Raw genomic sequence first — 18229 nt, 5'->3', positions numbered from 1 at the left:
TATGGGACTAGGGTCCACCCTGATGACTTCATTTTAACTAGATGACCTGTATAAAGATCCTATCTCCAAATACATTCTGAGGTATTGGGGGTTAGGAGCTCAACATATAAATTTAGGAGGGGGTGACAAAATTCAAACCATAACACCAAGCAAACTTGCTTTTTTTATATATATATATTTCCCATCACAATGAATGGGTCCAATGTCCACTATGTTGCTCAAGCAGAAACTTGGATGTCATTTTTATTACATCACTTGCCCTTATATTAATTTGGGTTCAAGAAGTCACAGAACCAGGAGGCAAAATTTTGAAATAGGAATCCTAGCATCCATCAGACCTCACAAAGGGGTTTGTGACTCTCAAATGACTGACAGCCTCTGCTCTACATACTTTTTAAAGTGTCTACCATCTTGGTACAAAAGTACCACATACTAATTTTAGAAAGTTATAGAAAAGTATAAAGATAAAATTAAATTTATTTCATTATTTTAGTACCGAGAATCACTTAGCATTTTGGTTTTGGCTTTACACCTTCATGCGTTTTTATTTTTTAAAAAAACCAGTTGGATCATATTGCATGTAAGGTTTTGAATCCAGCTTTTGAAATTCAATATTGGATCATAGTGTTTTCCCGTATCTTCACAAAAAATTTCATAGATCTTTAAATAGTGCATATTATTTCATCAAATGAAACCATGATTTAGATATGTTCTTATTATCTCATTGCAAATATGCAGGTGTTGCTATTTTTTGACTTTTATAAATAATGCAACAACCTTTGCTATTTGGACTAAGTAATTTGTTCGTGATTCAGACATGATTCAGCTAGGGGTGAAGGAGAAGAAGGGATACAGTGTTTCTCAGCAAATTATTAGTGTAAATTGAAGGAAAGCTAAACCTACTGAAGTTTATAAATGTTTTAGACATTATGTATGAACAGTTACTTTGTTATTTAAAAGCTATTTTTCATTGAATTGTTAAGGTAGATCACAATATATTCTCCACTCTGCATCTTTCTTGTTAGCTATTCTTTATAATGCACAACAGGGCTGTCCAAAAAAAGTTTCTGGGATGGTGGAAATGTTCATTATCTGGGCCATCCAGTATGGTAGCAGTTAGCCACACATGGCCACTGGGCACTTGAGATGTGGCTAATGCAACTGAGGAACTGAATTTTTAATTTTATTTAAATTCATTTGGCTTAAATTTGAATTTAAATAGCTACATGTGGCTAGTGGCTATCTTACTGAATAATGCAGGTCTTTTATGATTATGACTAAAATACAGTGCCCACCTTTTTGTAGACACTCTTCTGAATGCTTTATATATTAATATTGTTTAATCTTCACAGTGACACCATGCAGCAGGCTTCCAGTTACTATTGCTGTATGACAAATAACCCCAAAGCTTAGTGGGTGAAAACAACAATCATTTCTTTTGTTTAAGGATTTGTTATACAATTTGGGCAGGGTTCATCAGAGACAGCTCTGATGCCCCATGGAGCATCAGTTGGGACTATAGGATCTACTTTTATTATGGCTATTACTGGCTGATAAGTTGATGCCTGCTGTTTTCTCTCCACAGGGAAGCTTAGGCTTCCTCACAGCATGGTGGCTGGGTTCCAAGAGCAAGTGCCCCAAGAAACAGGAAGTGGAAGTTGTCAGTTTCTTATTGCCTGAGGCTGGAAAGTGATAATGCATCATTCCCAACACATTCTGTGGGTCAGGGAGAGTAGAGTGTAAATGTAAGGGGACGAGATACAGACCTCACCTCTCAGTAGAAGCAGTATCAAATAATTTTGAAGCTGGAAACCAAAAAGTATCTGAGATGGGTCTCAGTCAATTTAGAAGTTTATTTTGCAAAGGTTAAGGACATGTCCAGAGAAAAGGATCTCAAATCCACAGGAACAATCTGTGGTTCATGCCATTTTCCTAAGATTTTGAGGGTTTCAATACTCAATACTTGTATTGAGTATTCAGTACTTGTATTGAGTATTCAATACTTGTATTGAATATTGAGGTTTCAATACAAGGGGAAAGAGGGAGCAGATGTTCACATTACTGAATCTACCTGTTGCAAGGGAAAAGGAGCGGGCAGGGTAATAGTCAATTATGTCAGTCAGTCAGCACTTTACCTAAGATAAGGTGAGCATGGGGTAGCTACCTGTGCAGATACTTCACCTCTTATCAGTAGCTATCTGCCTAAGAACAAAAGGAAACACAATTTCTTGAATGACTCAGCTTTCAGTTTAATTTTTTCCTTTTGGCATAGTAAATTGGGGTCTGAGATTAGATTTTTATTTCCCAGGGCCATCTTGTAAAATTATCACAGATTAGTCACACTCATTTTGATCCTTTGAACAGAGAGGAAACAGAGTACAGAACTGTTAAAATTACTCGCCTAAGGTGACATGTCTAGTATGTGGCCAATAACATGTCTGTTATTTCTGCCAGGTCTGAGCTTTTAATCTGAGTGCTATATTGCATCTCCTTGTAATTTATATGCTTCACTAATGTAGATTCATATCTTCAGTTTTTTCATGGCACGATAATTATGAAATTAAGTGAATGACACATGTTTGTAAGTCACAGAGCTCTGTAGATATTTAGTGTTTGTTAGGGGTTGCCACATGTCAAATTCACGATGAAGACACCTTCTCAATCACCTGATTCAGAGGGAGGTGTTTGACTCCAATTCTGAGCCCCTCTTTCATCCCTCTTTCCCATTGTCCCCCCAAAAAAGAATTTATTTTCACCCCCAGATTGAAACAGACAGTGATTCTGAGTAAAGCTCCTTGATCTCAGCATGCTGCCTACTTCACATATTCTTGTTGCGTGGAATATGTGTTATATAAAGGAATTAATAAAGAAAACATTGTTTTAGGACCATAAAAGGGATTAAATAAATGTTTCTGGCTTTTACTGAAAATAAGGCATGAGGTTAAACCCTAACTTAGACGGTATATTGCATATATTTAGGGATGTATTTATTATATTGATTCTTCAGGGAGAACTCAGAAAACACAGGCTATTTCAAATTCTGGAGGTTGTCTGATAAAGTAATGAATGCAACCTCTTACAAACCTAAGAAACCAATTATTTCCTTTCATGTTCAAAGACAATGGATATTTCCATGCGAAAGAGAGGTAGCCTTTGTTCTATGGCCTCTGGTTTGCAAATAAAGCTTCTGTTTGATATTGTTTGTTTGCTGCTGTGATGAACCGTGCTCATTTCATACCAGGCATATTGTCCCCATTATAATCATTATGATGCAGGAGTTTTCTTCTCGGTCACTTTGTAAACTGGGGACCTCCTGGCTGGCGACGCTCTGCCCCAGCCTCGACGCCCTGCTTGGCCACGCTGGCGTGCTTCAGCTCGCCTGTGGTATAGCTTGTACCCACTTTCAGCAGTTCCCAAGCTCTTGTAGTGCACCCAAGAAGAATGAGGATACATGACACATTGAAGGGTGAGGAGGGCGGAGAAGAATTTTATTGAGCTATGAAAATGGCTTTCAGCAGAGAGGCAATGTGGGGCTCGGGGGAATGGTTCTACTTGAAGTTCCTCCTGTGTGGCTGGGTCTGGGGCCTTTTATGGACTCAGAATGGGGAGTGCGTGCTGATTGGTTTGTGAGGAAAGCACACCAAACAGGAAGACAAGTCCTCCATCTGGTCCGAGGATTTAACTTGTAGCTTGGCTTTCAAGCTTTAAACTTCTTCAGCATGGAGGTGGGGTTTCACCAGGGACCCAACCCTGTCTGCCTGGGCATTTGACTGCCTCCTGCCGCTCTCAATTACAATACGGATTCTTTTCTCACCAAAATTCTCTTGAGAAAGCTTATATTTAAATGTCTCTAGCTTTCCAATTTCTGGGTTTCTTGAGCAGTGTGTGTGAATCTCCCTTGATGTAGAAAACCTTATTTTATCCCTTCAGAGTCAGGATATTCCAAATACTGAAGCTTTGTTTCAGTCAAACCCCACAGTTTTCTTTGGTCCTCATCTACCTGACTCCCCTCTTCATTTCGTACTTCTCTCCTCATTTTTCCATGGCATGGTGCTCTGCTGATTCTTTTGCTACACGGTATGTTCTTCCTGAACTCCTGGCCTCAAGTGATCCGCCTGCCTTGGCCTCCCAAAGTGTTGGGATTATAGGCGTGCGCCACTGTGCCCGGCCTAAATATTAATAGTGGTAGCTAACACATTTATAGTGCTTACTGTGTGACAGGAACATATATAAGGCTAACTTTTTAATACTTTTTAATTTAATTAAAAAAAATTTTTTTTTTGAGACAGTCTTGCTCTGTCACCCAGGCTGAAGTACAGTGGTGCAATTCTTGGCTCACTGCAACCTCTGCCTCCCAGGCTCAAGCGATCCTCTCACCTCCGCCTCTCCAGTAGCTGGGACCACAGTTGTGTACCACAATGCCCAGCTAATTTTTGTATTTTTAGTGGAGGCGGGGTTTCACCATGTTGCCCAGGCTGGTCTTGAACTCCTGACCTCAAGTGATTCACCCCCTCCCCCCACCCCCTTCAGCCTGCCAAAGTATGTTCTTCCTGCGATCTCAGTTGGCCACATTGTATAATTGTGTGCTCCAGGCTCACTGCTTTCTGGAGTCCCTGTGGCACCCCTGCAGGCTAAGATATCAAACTGCCTCTCATATATATATTCATGTGATACTTTGACATGTCTAAAGGCAAAAACTTCCCCTTTTCTCCAAAAGATGCCCACTTCAAAGCTTCCCTATTCTTGAAGTCATAAAGTAGATCCCCACTGTTCTTTTCTCTTCTAGTGCCCCGTGTTTTCCTTCCACAGCATTTCTCACAATCTGGCACGATCTGCCCGTGTATACTTGTTTAATGGCTGTTTCTGATGCCATCGTGTACGAGCCTCAAGATGGCAGGGGCTACGTTACGTTGTTCATCACTCTATCCAGTTCCCACCCAGTGTGGTGCTTGTCACATAACTGGCATGCATTCAATGTTTATTGGGATTAGTGAACAAATAAACAAGTGCACTCACTTCCATTTTTATGTTTGCACCCCGGGCCAAGATCTTGATGCTATCCCTGACTTTTCCCTCTTCTTCATACTCTAGATCTGCTAATTTACTAAATCCTCATAGAATGTAAGCTGCATGAGGACAACAAATCTCCGCCTGTTTTGCTCAGTGTGATGAACCTGCATCACAAGTGCCTGGAATGGTGCCTGGCATGTGGGTGAATATTTGCTATGTTGCTTGCTAGTTTACATGTAATAATTTATTTCATCTTTATAACAATCCTAGAAGGGTGAGTAGGTAGTATTTGTATGCCCATTTCATAAGAAACCAAGGCATCAAGATGTTAAGTTCTTGTCCATTGTCACACAGCTTCTAAATGGTGGAGCTGGGAATTGAACTTGAGTGTTCTGATGCCATGCTCTTAATCACTAAGAACTGTGCTATAATGTAATGTAGTGTTTATGTAATATTTGTAATGTTACATGTAGTGTTTATGTGTTCATTCTGTGTTTGTAATGTTACATGTAATGTTTATGTGTTTACTCTGTGCTGGACACTTCACGACAACCCTGTATACTCATTCCACAATGAAGAAGAAACTGTCTTCAAAGGATGTTTTAAAAAATGACCCAGCATGGGACCCAGTTCATGAGTAGCAGAGTTAAACTCAGACTGTTTGAGCTCAAACCTGGGCTATCTTATGCCTGTGCAGCTGGACCCACCAGTCTGCATGGCCTTTGGTTTCGGGAGCAGACCCTGACTTACTGTGAACATTACCTGAGAGTCATTAGGTTTTTCTTGCCCTGGACAGATATCTAATGCAGCATGCATGTTTCTTCCTGTAGACAATGGGAGCAGCCGCACATTGCACTCCAGAACAGAGACGACCCCATCACCCAGCAACGATACTGGGAATGGACACCCAGAATATATTGCATACGCGCTTGTCCCTGTGTTCTTTATCATGGGTCTCTTTGGCGTCCTCATTTGCCACCTGCTTAAGAAGAAAGGCTATCGTTGTACAACAGAAGCAGAGCAAGATATCGAAGAGGAAAAGGTTGAAAAGATAGGTAAATAACCAGGGTTCTTTTTATTGGGGGTGAGGAGACAGTTTTTAAATATGAAACCAGTGATATATGCTTTCCATCTCTCTGAGGCAGAATGATCCATTTTAGTGGCAGGTGGTGCAGTGTAGTGTAAGTGCAGATTGTGCAGTAATCACACCTAGTTTGAAAACTTGCTTTCATTACTGAATACCTGCCAGATAGAGCACCCTTTCTTGCCCTGTGGCCTTAGACAAGTTATTGTGTGCTCTGAATCTCTGCCATGTATAATTTCACTTAAATGTATTTTTAATTAATTTAATCTTATTCATTTGACATTTTAATTTAATTTCAATGAGGAAAATAATCCTCACCTTTTGGGGTTTCTGTGAAATTTAGAGGAAAGATGCATTTGGTATTTGGAATATATGACTACTCATTAAATATTAATCCTTACTATTATTATGGAATCAGATTCGAATAAGAGTGAAGGAAAAATTAAAATAGGTCTCCCCATGTTTGTGGTGTTACTTTTGCTGGGGGAGTTCTATCTTAAATATTTGTGATTGGAATTTATGTTTATTAAGTAAACGATCGTGTGCACAGTGCAGAAAAAAGTATGACAAGAACTGGTGCCTTAGTACTAACTTCAGGCTGTCTCATCTGTTTCTCCTAATGTGGAGTCATAAGGTAGTGTTTAGAAAAACCTGGGAGATGAAATCCTGTTTTCGCCACTGATGTTTCTTTCCCATCATCTTTAGGGATGTTTCCTGACTTGGGCCTTGAGAGGTAGTAGGTGACTCCCCCTATTCCTTTCAGCCCTGCTAAGGGCAGTTTCTGCAGAAAGGTGACATTGGAGTAGGTCGCCCTTCAGGCAAAGCAGGGCTGGCTGAGGGGAGGTTCCTTGTTCCTTGCCAGCTTGCTGGACTGTTGGTTTTTCCCACCCCCACTGACCTTTGAGGCTGAGAAGGAACAGGATTGCATGATGAGTCATGTATGAGCCTGTGAGCAAACCAAAGCCAAGTGTTTGTCAACAGAAAGTGGAGCCTCCCCCTCTCCTCCTTCCCAGATGCTCTGTAGGTTGGCTTAGCAGCCAGCTTCTGAGCTGTCTAACCAAACATGCATGTTCACGTGGAGGAAAGCTGACCTTTGGATGGAGAAGGCATTGTCCAGGTAAATGAGTAGGACACTGCACACCTTGATGCATTCTCTGTGAACTAGGATGGAGCATTTCAACCCTTCCTCGTTCTTATTGAAACAAATTTTGCAGATTGGTTTCAGAGTGGTTTGCTTTTTTTCCCAAAGACCGTCATGTATGCTCCTGGTACAGAGTCCCCAAAGTAAACTGAGTTTGTGGACACATAACCAAGCCCTGAATGTAGGTAATTTGGAAGTGTATTTCAGAGGATACAGCAGTCTGATGAACATGGATGAATTATGATCTAATTTAAAAAGGAAATTAATATTGTAAATTGATATAGTAAATCTGCAATTAAAATAAAATCCAAGGAGAATCTTTTTCTTTTTTAATGAGCTTTCTTCCCATTTCTCATAAGGCTTTAAGAAAATGATGAGACAGAAATAATAATGAGGACTGGTACAAATGCATTTTCAAATTATTGTCTTGGAAAGTGAGTGAGTATTTGAACTTCAGAAGAGATAGATGGACAGCTTTGATACTTTCTCTTTATGCTTGTTATGCATTAGGAAGTTTGGGGCTGGAGGGAGAAAGCCTAGAATTGTAGCACCATGGGTGATCTCCTGAGGCTTCTGGAAACTGTTCAGTGAGGTCTTGGATTCTAAGATTGATTGACTTGATGCTGGTGACCAATTGTAACCTGTTCTCCCCTCAACTTTTCTCTTTCAGAATTGAACGACAGTGTGAATGAAAACAGTGACACTGTTGGGCAAATCGTCCACTACATCATGAAAAATGAAGGTGTGAACATTTTAGTGTTCCAAAACAATTCAGTATTCCTATCCTTTATTAAAAACCTGCTTCGAAGAGTCAAGATTTATATAGACTCTCTTATTGACTTCACCTAAGCTTTCTAACACCTCAGCTTCCAGCATTATTCAGCTACGCAAGTTTCACATGAGTGAGTTTTCTAAGCGCGAGTTGGTCTAAGCGTTGCAGAGACCCAGCCCTGGAGTGCCGTCAGCTGGTGTTCAAATCCTGGCCTCACTGCTTACTGGTTGTGTGCAATTTGGGGAAACTACATTGCCTTGTTTCATGAGGTAGTTTCTTCCTGTAAAATGAGGATAATAATATTTACCTCAGCCTGGCACGGTGGCTCACATCTGTAATCCCAGCACTTTGGAAGGCTGAGGTGGGAGGATTACTTGAGGCCAGGAGTTCAAGACCAGCCTGGGCAAAATAGTGAGACCCCATCTCTTCAAAAAAAGTAAATAGCCAGGCATGGTGGCACATTCCTATGTTCCCAGCTACTTGGGAGGCTGACGTGGGAGGATCACTTGAGCTCAGGATTTCAAAGCTGCAGTGAGCTGTGATCACACCGCTGCACTCCAGCCTGGGTAACAGAGCGAGACTCTGTCAAAGAAAGAAATAATAAGAAACAATAATAATAATAATATTTACTTCACAGCGTTGTTGGGACATAGCACACATAGAGTGCTCAGTATGGTAAGTACTCAAATATTGTCTGTTCCTTTTTCATGCACTTAAAAAAATTGTGGTAAAATACACATAAAATTTAGTACTGTTACCATTTTAAAGTGCACCCTTCAGTGGGATTAAGCACATTCACAGTGTTGTACATGCATCTCCACTGTCTAGTTCCAGAACTTTACATCTTCCCAAACTGAAGCTCTGGACACTTTAGGCAGCCACTCTCCATTCCCTCCTCCCCCGTCCACTGGCAGCTGCTGCTGTGCTTCTGTTTGTCTATTCTATGTCATCCTTTCTCCAGTGTTAACACTTTTACAAAGTTGAACTTTTATGAAATTTAGTATTTTTTCACCCTGAAATGTATTCTAAATTATCATCTTAAATGGAAGATTAATTTAATCTTGAGTAAAGAAACTTTAGGGTCATTGTTCTGAGCACTGGTTATTCCCTCCATAGCACACCATGCCCTCAGTGATATTTGAGGTGTGTGGGATTCCTTGCCCACTTACTCAATAGCTGTGGATTCTCACACTTTGAATTCTCATTACAATTTAAAAGAAAATGTTTCCCCTGGGCTTTGTCTGTGCTTTAGCCAGCATGGGCTCGTGGACTGATAGAGCTCAGCCTGATAGAGCTGAGCCATTTGTCTAAAGGTTGAAATACACCACACTCATCAGTAAATACTTGCTCCTCTGCCCTCAGGCCCTGCCCTGGGCACCCCACACTCCCAGATCCTCACTACTCCACAAGAGCACCTGCCTGCCCGGCCTGTTTGTCAGTTTGACTCTTCAACGGTTTTTGACTTAGAGAAACAGCAGTTTCGTATGGTTGAGCATAATTTTCATTGCTGTTTTTAGAATGTGCTTTATGCTTTTGGCATAGATCTGGGTGCTTTACATACGTAATCTCATTTAATCTTCAAAACATCCCTATAAAGTTAGTTCAGTTACACCCATTTTACAGATAAAGAAAGAAGGTTCCAAGTAGTTAAATTCACATGGTTAGTGAGCAGCCCAGCTCTGTCTGTCTGGTTTCAAATTCGGCATCCTTTTTAACCACACGATATTGTCCCTCCTGTCTTCTAATATGCAGTTGTCAATTTCTGCAGTCTATAAAGTCAGACAACCAAACTTACTCGGATGATGTTTAAAATAACAAAAAAGACCAGAATACTTGGATTTTGATCTCTGTCTTCCAGAGATCTTCCTTCAGGGCACAGTAGTTGGTGATACTGTTCTTGAGTACTCAATCATGGATGTTTCTTTTACATGAAAAAAAAGTGCTTTTGAATTTGCCCAAGCAATGCATGACAATGTCCTTGGCCTAGAAGATGTACCCATTCTGGAAGTGTGCAGCGTAAGGCGTGGATGACCCCCTCACTGCCTCTGTGCCTTTCACATTCCAGACTGCCTTTCGTGGCTGTGGGGAGCTTGCAGGCCTTTGGGACCCGGGCTTCTGAAAGCTGGAGCAGTTGCCAAATTTGTGATGATGCATGAAATGGGTTACTGGCAGTTGAATCAGTCGAAATAAGTAAACTGTGAGAACCTTGCCAGGGGCTGAAGTTCTCACGTATCGACGTCATAGCACTCATGAGGGTTTGCTATGTGCTGGGCCTGTTCTGTGGGCTTTCCAGGGATGCTGTGATCTCGACATTTTCTTCCCATGTTATAAACTGAAGCCCACCGTACTTAACTAAGTTGCCAGTGTTGCACCGCTGGAAAGTGGTGGAGCTGGGATTGGAACTCAGGTGTTCTGGTTCCATAGTCTGTTATTTTAGCCACTTACTGTAGTACCTCTGTCCAGGTGGCATGAAAGAGGGATGGAAAACTTATTCCTTTCAAAGAGGGACAGTATATAGCTGGGGTAGTTTGTAGAAATCCTTAAGCATTAACTCAATAAATTCTTCAAAGTACCGGCCGGGCGTGCTGGCTCATGCCTGTAATCCCAGCACTTTGGTAGGCTGAGGTAGGAGGATCACTTGAGGTCAGGAGTTCGAGACCAGCCTGGCCAACGTGGTGAAACCCCGTCTCTACTAAAAATGTAAAAATTAGCTGGGCGTGGTGGTGCATGTCTGTAGTCTACTTGGGAGGCTGAGGCAGGAGAATCACTTGAACCCGGGAGGCAGAGGCTGCAGTGAGCCAAGATTGCACTGTCACTGCACTCTAGCCTGGGCGACAGAGTGAGACTCTGTCTCAAAAATAAATAAATAAATAAAAATAAAAATAAAAGTACCAGATGACGTAGGCCCTGTTACCACCCTATTTTGTAGATTAGGAAACAGCGACCCAGAGGATAAGACACTTGTTCAAAGCCACACAAGCAGGTATGGCAGGACGGTGCTGGCGGTAGGCACTTCTCTTAATTACAGCAGAGAGGGTGTTTGGGGTCCTTGGAGGAGGTGTATTATATAATTTCCTCACTTCCCACACTCATGGGCAAATAGGGCTGTTTTTTTTTTTTTTTTCTTTTTCTTTTTAAATGATGTTGTTTTCCTTTTGGAAAGTAGCCTTTGTGTTTTTACTGTGCTTAGTACCAGTAGGTACCACTGAGCAGTCAATACCTGAGGTGCCATTTTTCTCCTCTCTCCTCTGCTCCCCAGTTCTCTTTGCCTCCTATCTTATTCTCAACCCCAGGTCCCCTCTTCTCCTGTCCACGCCTTCATCTGTGTACCTGCGGTTTCTCCAGGGGCCTGTGAGGACAGCTGGTGACTCCAGTCCTTTGCGCAGCCCTTGGTTCCCTGGGCCCTCAAGTAATACCTAATGTTGCTGCACACCCCTTTCCAGCTGTGGCCTCTTCAGCTTCCAGCCTGCACCAAAACCACAGCCTGGTGATAAGATGCAGCCTTGATCTCTTAGCAGTTTATAACCTAGCATGTTTGAGTTTGGCTTTGAGACTGAAATCCTCTATTTTGTGGACTAAATGCATTTTTAAAAATATTTTTGTCTCAATGATTAACATAACTTTGAACTTAGTACCAATTTGGACTTCTCTGTTGATATTTTCTGTCTTTGATAAATTGGAATTAATATTAATTTCGCTTTCTAGTTTTAAAAGTGATACGTGTACCATAACTTTTCCTTTACGTTAAAAAAGGAATAAAATTAAGCACAATCTCTCTATTACCCTTTTCCCACGTATGTTTAGGTTTTCTTTTCCTGGATTCATGCATCCGTAAACATTTGCAATCATGATATATGAATGGTTTCTGCTTCGCATTTTAAGTTTGGCAAATGGGGTGATATTTGCACTGTACTCATGGTAACATTCTTGTTTATGGTTTAAACACGTTATGTCTTTAATGTTGGAAGTCAATTTTAATTTAGATAAATATCTCTTGAAGGATAGATTATCAGCTGACCTGCTGGGCAAACACACTTTGTTTGTTTGGTTGTCTCCATCCTCACACAACACTTCTGACAAAGATGTGAGTTTTTTCCATACTTTGCAGTTCTCCAAATCCCCGAACCCTGCAATTTAATACAGTTCTGACTCTGTCTACCTAGAGTTAGCGTCAGATCCCAAAAGACTGCCCCTACTTGGGATGCCAGTTGGAAGCCAGGGCTCTGGTACTTCTGACCTATAATCTTAAATGGCTGGGAGGAGGGATCCACAATCCCCTCCTCTGGTTCGATATTTTCCTAGAATGGGTTACAGGACTCAGGGAAACACTTTATTACATGTACTGGCTTGTTATAGAGGATGCAACTCACGAACAACAAAATAGAAGAGATGCATAGTATTGGGGTGGGGTGCAGAGCTTTCCTGCCCTCTCTGGGTGCGCCACCCTCCCGGCACCTGCACCTGTTCGGCCACCTGGAAGCTATCAAATCTTGTTGTTCAAGAGTTTTTTTTGTCGAGTGTAATTTCCAGTCCCAGAACCCTGCCCCGTCCTCCCCTGCTCTGACTTTCCTGAGGTCCCTGGGTAGGGCTGAAAGTTCCAACCCTCTAATCGCTTGGTCTTAATGACGACTGGCCCCACCCTGAGACTGTCTAGGGGCCCCACCCCAAGTCACCGCATTAGTGTAAACTCAGGTGTGATCAAAAGGTGCTCATTATGAATAACAAAAGACACTCCTATCAGGAAATTCCAAGGCCTTTAGGAACTCTGTGACAGGAACCCAGGACAATGACCAAATCTGTTGCATATTATGCCACACCTGCACTCTGACTATTTTCCTAATCCAAAGGGTTGGATGTATGGCAGTGCTAGCTTTTAATTCATCTTTCTAAATAGAGCCGAACTGAATCGTGTCTGGGTGGTCGCTGGAGTTTTCTTGCATTGTATGGATGTTTGGAAAGTATCTGGGAGTCTGTAGCTGAGTTCCTCTGCTAGGCCCTTGAACTGGCTGCTTAGTAAAAATTGCAGGGAGTACTACAGATAGTCCTCAAGTGCTTCTGGTTAGTGATTAGTACTTCTGATCCCTAGGCAAGAGATGCCTTTGTGAAGTTTTTGCCTTCAGGCTTTATTTATATTTTGCCAGAAAAGATTCCTTTATAAATGACTGTGAGTACCGAGTGGGTTCTGAAACTTTCTCTGTTGATTATGCAACACACCATGAACCATTATTCAACCTCTGTCCCTTTGGGTGGGGACTTGGACATTGAAGGGTAGGAAGGAGGATGTCAGGGTTAAAAGCACCCACCCTGGAGTCAGACAGACCAGGGTTTGTGTCCAAGCCTGTCACTCTCTAGCTGTGTGACTCCGGCCAGTCAGTTACGATCTTTAGGTCTTAGTCTGTATACTTGTAAAATGGGGGTGATAATTCTACCTACTGTTAAGGTCATCAGAAAAGTCCAACACGTAAGATCTGTAAAGCTTTCAGGCAGCGACTGGCACATGCCAGCCCTTACATTTTGGTGATGGCAATGTTAGTTTTTGCTTGGGAAATTTGCCTTAGGTGTGAGGAAAACTTTGAAGAGAATAGTGATGGGAGAGACAGCAGACATTTTTCTTGCCTGATTTTGGCTGTTTCATGCATATTATCAAGCAGGGATTCAGGGAGAAAAAGAGGTCTTTTCTGGAAAATGTCACCCATTGGAACATATTCCCTTTTCTTGAGGGAGTTTCCTTGCCCTGTGCCTAGCTCCTCCCATTTTGGGGAAGACGGGGAAAGGAAGTGTAGTTGACAAAATGCCGGCAAGTGTGGAGAAAACCACCTAAGGCTTAGTGTAGCTGTGAGTAATATGCAAGGAGGAGGTACACCTTCAACAGAACTCAGAGTATTGCTCTTTTATGGTAACTTCACAACCAAATTAAGGCATGTGTTTCAGTCCTAACGGTGGTGTTATATTAGAAAGCCTTCTCGTCACTGGAAACCAAAAATGTTCCCAATAGACAGATTACTGAAGTTGACTCCCTGGAGGTTAGCTCAGAGGAGACAGGGATGCATGTGTGTACATGTGGGTATGTACCTGTACATGCATGCATGTGGGTGCGTGTGTGTGTGTCCCACATGCCACAGGGTGAGTCCTAGAGACTCACTCAGCAAACCAAGGGGATGTTTACTAATTATTCCTGAGAGATAAAGATGAGTTACAGGAATTCATGAATAACCGAGAAACACACATCTACAAAAAGCAAGCTTTAATAATGATTTTAATATATCTTATCTTCCTGGAATTATTTTGTAATTTGACCTTTCATTTTATAGGTGGTCATCATTTTACAGGTAATTGATTTTCTCAGGCAGTGATTTAAACGTTTGATTTTAAAAAGCTCACTCCTGTGTGTGCTGTTAGTGCTGTCCCTGTTTTAATACCTATTGGTGTTATTTTCCCTCTTTTTTATGTTTATAGTTTAGAAGTATGGTAAATGTTGGCAGAGTAAGTTTGGGTGGCAAATTACTTTATATAACCAGCCATCCATATCCATGAGATCTGTACCTATGGATTTAACCAATCAAGGATAAAATAAAATTAGAAAAAAAAAATGGATGGTTGCATCTTTCTGGACATCTGCAGACTTTTTTCTTGTCATTATTTCCCATATAAAACAGCATAACAACTATTTACATAGGATTTCCATTGTATTAGGTATTATAAGTAACCTAAAGATGACTTAAAGTGTATGGGGGAGGGGGAAATGTGTTTTATATCAGGAACGTGAGCATCTGTGGATTTTGGTGTCTGCACGGATCTGGGGAACATCCCCGCATGGATACTGAGGACTACTGTATTTCGTATACAATAAAATACAAAATTGTATATGGGATTGTATATCCAAACCTAGAGAGGATCTGAAACGACATTATTTTTCTGAATCCTCATTTATTAGCCAAAAGGGAAATTAACTGACATTACTGGATTATACTTAAATGTGTTTTACAGAGGGAACTGTCTTCTTTATTGTGCAGGAGAAATTACTATGGATCCGTTTTCATAATGTTTTTGTAATGACAGGAGGTCTTATTTAGATCAAAATTTGCGTTTGAAAATGCATTTGGATATCCACAGATAGTTGTGAAGGGTAAAGTATTTCTTTTGGCAAAAGATTAAGTGTTGTATTAATATTTCTTCAAAGAAAAAAGCAAAAACCCATATGTTCTCAAGGGTTGCAATGGGGCAATGTGTCCCTTAAGAAGATAAAAATTGGATCGGAGCCAAAAAAACTCACTCTCTTATATGTAAAGCACAGATATGTGTATAGTACATAACTGGATATATAATATGTCTGCCATATTGTACATTAATGGGAGAGTCATTAGGGTAAAATAGTTGAACAAGGCTCTTGGGTGGGGCAATAATGAAAGCCAGGCTGAGAAACACCACATTGTAAGCCCTTAACTGTTAACACTTACAGCAGCAGTTGGAGCTAGAATTAATATTCCTTCTCTAGAAAAGTCATTTGAATATTAAATATTAAAGGTTGGTGTTGGCTTACATGGTAAATAGTGATTTTTATTTGTTCTTTCCTCTCTAGAGAATTGTTGTGGTTAGTCATGAGAACAGTGCTTCAGAAATCAATTGAAAAGGTTACAAGCCAGTAATAACATTTGGCCTTGCCAATTAAATAGCCAAGGGAAACTTGAACATTCACTTCAGTCTTTTATCCTGGGGAGCGTGACCACTCTACAAGGAGGCAGAAAACACATGGCGTGTGGATGTGGATGTGGGTGTGGGTTGGGGGACTCAAGAAACTTAGATTAGGTTTTTTTTTTTTGCTTTTGTTGACAGCCTAGCTTCCCATCTACAAATTTAGATACTTTTTAGAAGTCTAATTTTTTAAAGTTAGCATATATTACATAACTTATATGTTGTGATCAATACTTGAAATTTTTTTTTTTTTTTTTTTGAGACAGAGTCTCGCTCCATCGCCCAGGCTGGAGTGCAGTGGCGTGATGTCTGCTCACTGTAAGCTCCGCCTCCTGGGTTCACGCCATTCTTCTGCCTTAGCCTCCCAGGTAGCTGGGACTGCAGGTGCCTGCCACCACGCCCGGCTAATTTTTTGTATTTTTAGTACAGATGGGGTTTCACCGTGTTAGCCAGGATGGTCTCGATCTCCTGACCTTGTGATCTGTCCACCTCGGCCTCCCGAAGTGCTGGGATTACAGGCGTGAGCCACAGCGCCTGGCCAATACTTGAAATTTTAAGATATCTGGCCAGTCAAGGGCTTATATGATCCTGAAGCTCATCTGGAAAATTAACCTTCTCTCATCCCTGAATCGATATGGGATAGAATTGATGCTACAGGAGGATTCAGAGTTTAGGGCTAATTATTTTGGCACATACAAGTTATTAGACTATAGGTCACTTATGAAATACATTTCACTATCATATTTTTCAAAGTATATTTATCAAAATTAGTTAACTGCAATGGAGCAGCGGCATATAAATGGTCCTTTAGTTTGGTGGAGTTGGTGTGGGGTGAGGGGGTGGTTTCTTCTACTTTATATTGCTATTGATGTGTAGGAAGCAATGCCTTATAGTAGATCTGCTCTCCTTGCCATAGATTCTCTGTCATTCTTACTAAGTTCCTGTGGGGTGAAGGTTATTGACAGATGGTGCCATGTTATGCAGTTATGTTGGGGGAGACCCTCCCTTCTCTAGGCCCCCAGGCCTTCATCTATGAACTGAAAGAATGGAATTAGATGTGTTTTCAACAGCTTTTCTGATGTGATTACTCATCTTATTCATTCTATTTTAATTCTCTAATTTTATTTTTATTCCTTAGCGAATGCTGATGTCTTAAAGGCGATGGTAGCAGATAACAGCCTGTATGATCCTGAAAGGTGAGTGCTCCTCCCCTCTTTCTTAGTGCGACATCTTTTCAGTTACTTGCTCAGATATGGCACCATCTGAAATGCTCTTCTGCTAGAGCAGGTTTCCCAACTTTGACACTATAGTTATTTTGGGGCCAGGTAGTTCTTTGCTGTGCGGAACTGTCCTGTGTATTGAGGATGTTTGATAGCATCCCTGGCCTTCACTCACAAGGTGTCAGAGCATCCCCTGCCCCCACCCTCCCAAGGTGTGACAACCCATAATGTCTCCACACATTGTCAATGTCCCGTAGCGGGGACAGTCACTCCTGGTTGAGAACTGCTGTGTTAGAGAATAGTGATGGGAAGAAGGAAGGCATAGAGGTTAAGGGCAAGAACATAGCCTTGGAATTGGGAGATGTGGTTGAGTCCTGCCTGTACCACAATATTAACTGTCTGCTCTTGAGGAAGTTAACTGACCACCCTGAGTTTAAGTTCCATCATCTATAAAATGGAGATCACCACAGTACCAGCTTTATAGGGTTGTTATAAGGAATACAGAGTACCTTAAGCATTGAAAGACCTCCACGAACAATGATGATTAAATGAACAAGCTGGTTTGGAGCTACCTGCTATGTTCTGTTTTTGTATTACTATTTTAGGTTATGGTTGTTGAGCAGCATATTCCTTCATAATTAATTACAGAGAACTGTATTTCCATAAAAGTATTATTTCTTCAACAAGGAGCATTTATTGGATGCCTACTGTGTGCTGGGTGCTGCTCTGGAGCTGGACATCCACAGACCCTTGCCATGGAGGAACACAGGATTGGAGATGTGTGTGTGAGGCCTCATGGTGGAGAGCCTGCGAATGCTGTAGGATGGGTGGAGACTGAAGGCTCTGGGGGACCCCAGGGGGCCAATGGGAATTCAGGAAGGTTCATGGAAGAGGTGCCATCTGAACCAGGCATGCAGGAGGTGGAGACAAGAGTCAGGGCTGGCTGTAGGAAGAAGGGCCAGAAGAAAAGTCACCACATCATGATAGCCTGGGACTCACCTGTGAAGGGTTCAGTCCAGGGTGGCCAGGCCAACTGACATGGCAAAGGGGCTGGATCTTTCTTCACTTGCTATGTGGGTTGTGCACTCAGCACACCTTAGATGTTTAACAGGTGTTTGTCAAACTGGCTACGTTAGATGTGTGTTTTAGAAAGGTAACTCAGAATGCAAGGAGTTGAGTTTAGGAGAGACGTAGAGTCATAGAGACAGAAGAGCTCTGATTTCTCCCACATTCCAGTCCTGGCCCCAGACGGCTGGTGTTCTGACCATCTTAGCTCAAGGTGTCTTTGTCTCAGTCATCTTTGGGCATCC

At 41.6% G+C, this 18229-nt stretch overlaps 1 protein-coding gene across 1 annotated transcript in view; it reads left to right on the top strand.

Moving 5' to 3' along the window:
- The window catches only part of RELL1 (RELT like 1), a 73897-nt gene that overhangs the window by 29157 nt on the left and 26511 nt on the right, over window positions 1-18229 (top strand). Inside the window, exons 2-4 of the mRNA XM_016951441.3 lie at window positions 5841-6065; window positions 7906-7977; window positions 16838-16895. Coding sequence (XP_016806930.2) covers window positions 5841-6065; window positions 7906-7977; window positions 16838-16895 — 355 coding nt within the window. The remainder of the gene's footprint in view (window positions 1-5840; window positions 6066-7905; window positions 7978-16837; window positions 16896-18229) is intronic.

The sequence above is a fragment of the Pan troglodytes genome, chromosome 3 (genome assembly GCF_028858775.2).
Source record: "Pan troglodytes isolate AG18354 chromosome 3, NHGRI_mPanTro3-v2.0_pri, whole genome shotgun sequence".
NCBI lineage: Eukaryota > Metazoa > Chordata > Mammalia > Primates > Hominidae > Pan > Pan troglodytes.
This window is presented reverse-complemented; position numbering and strand designations above follow the sequence as displayed.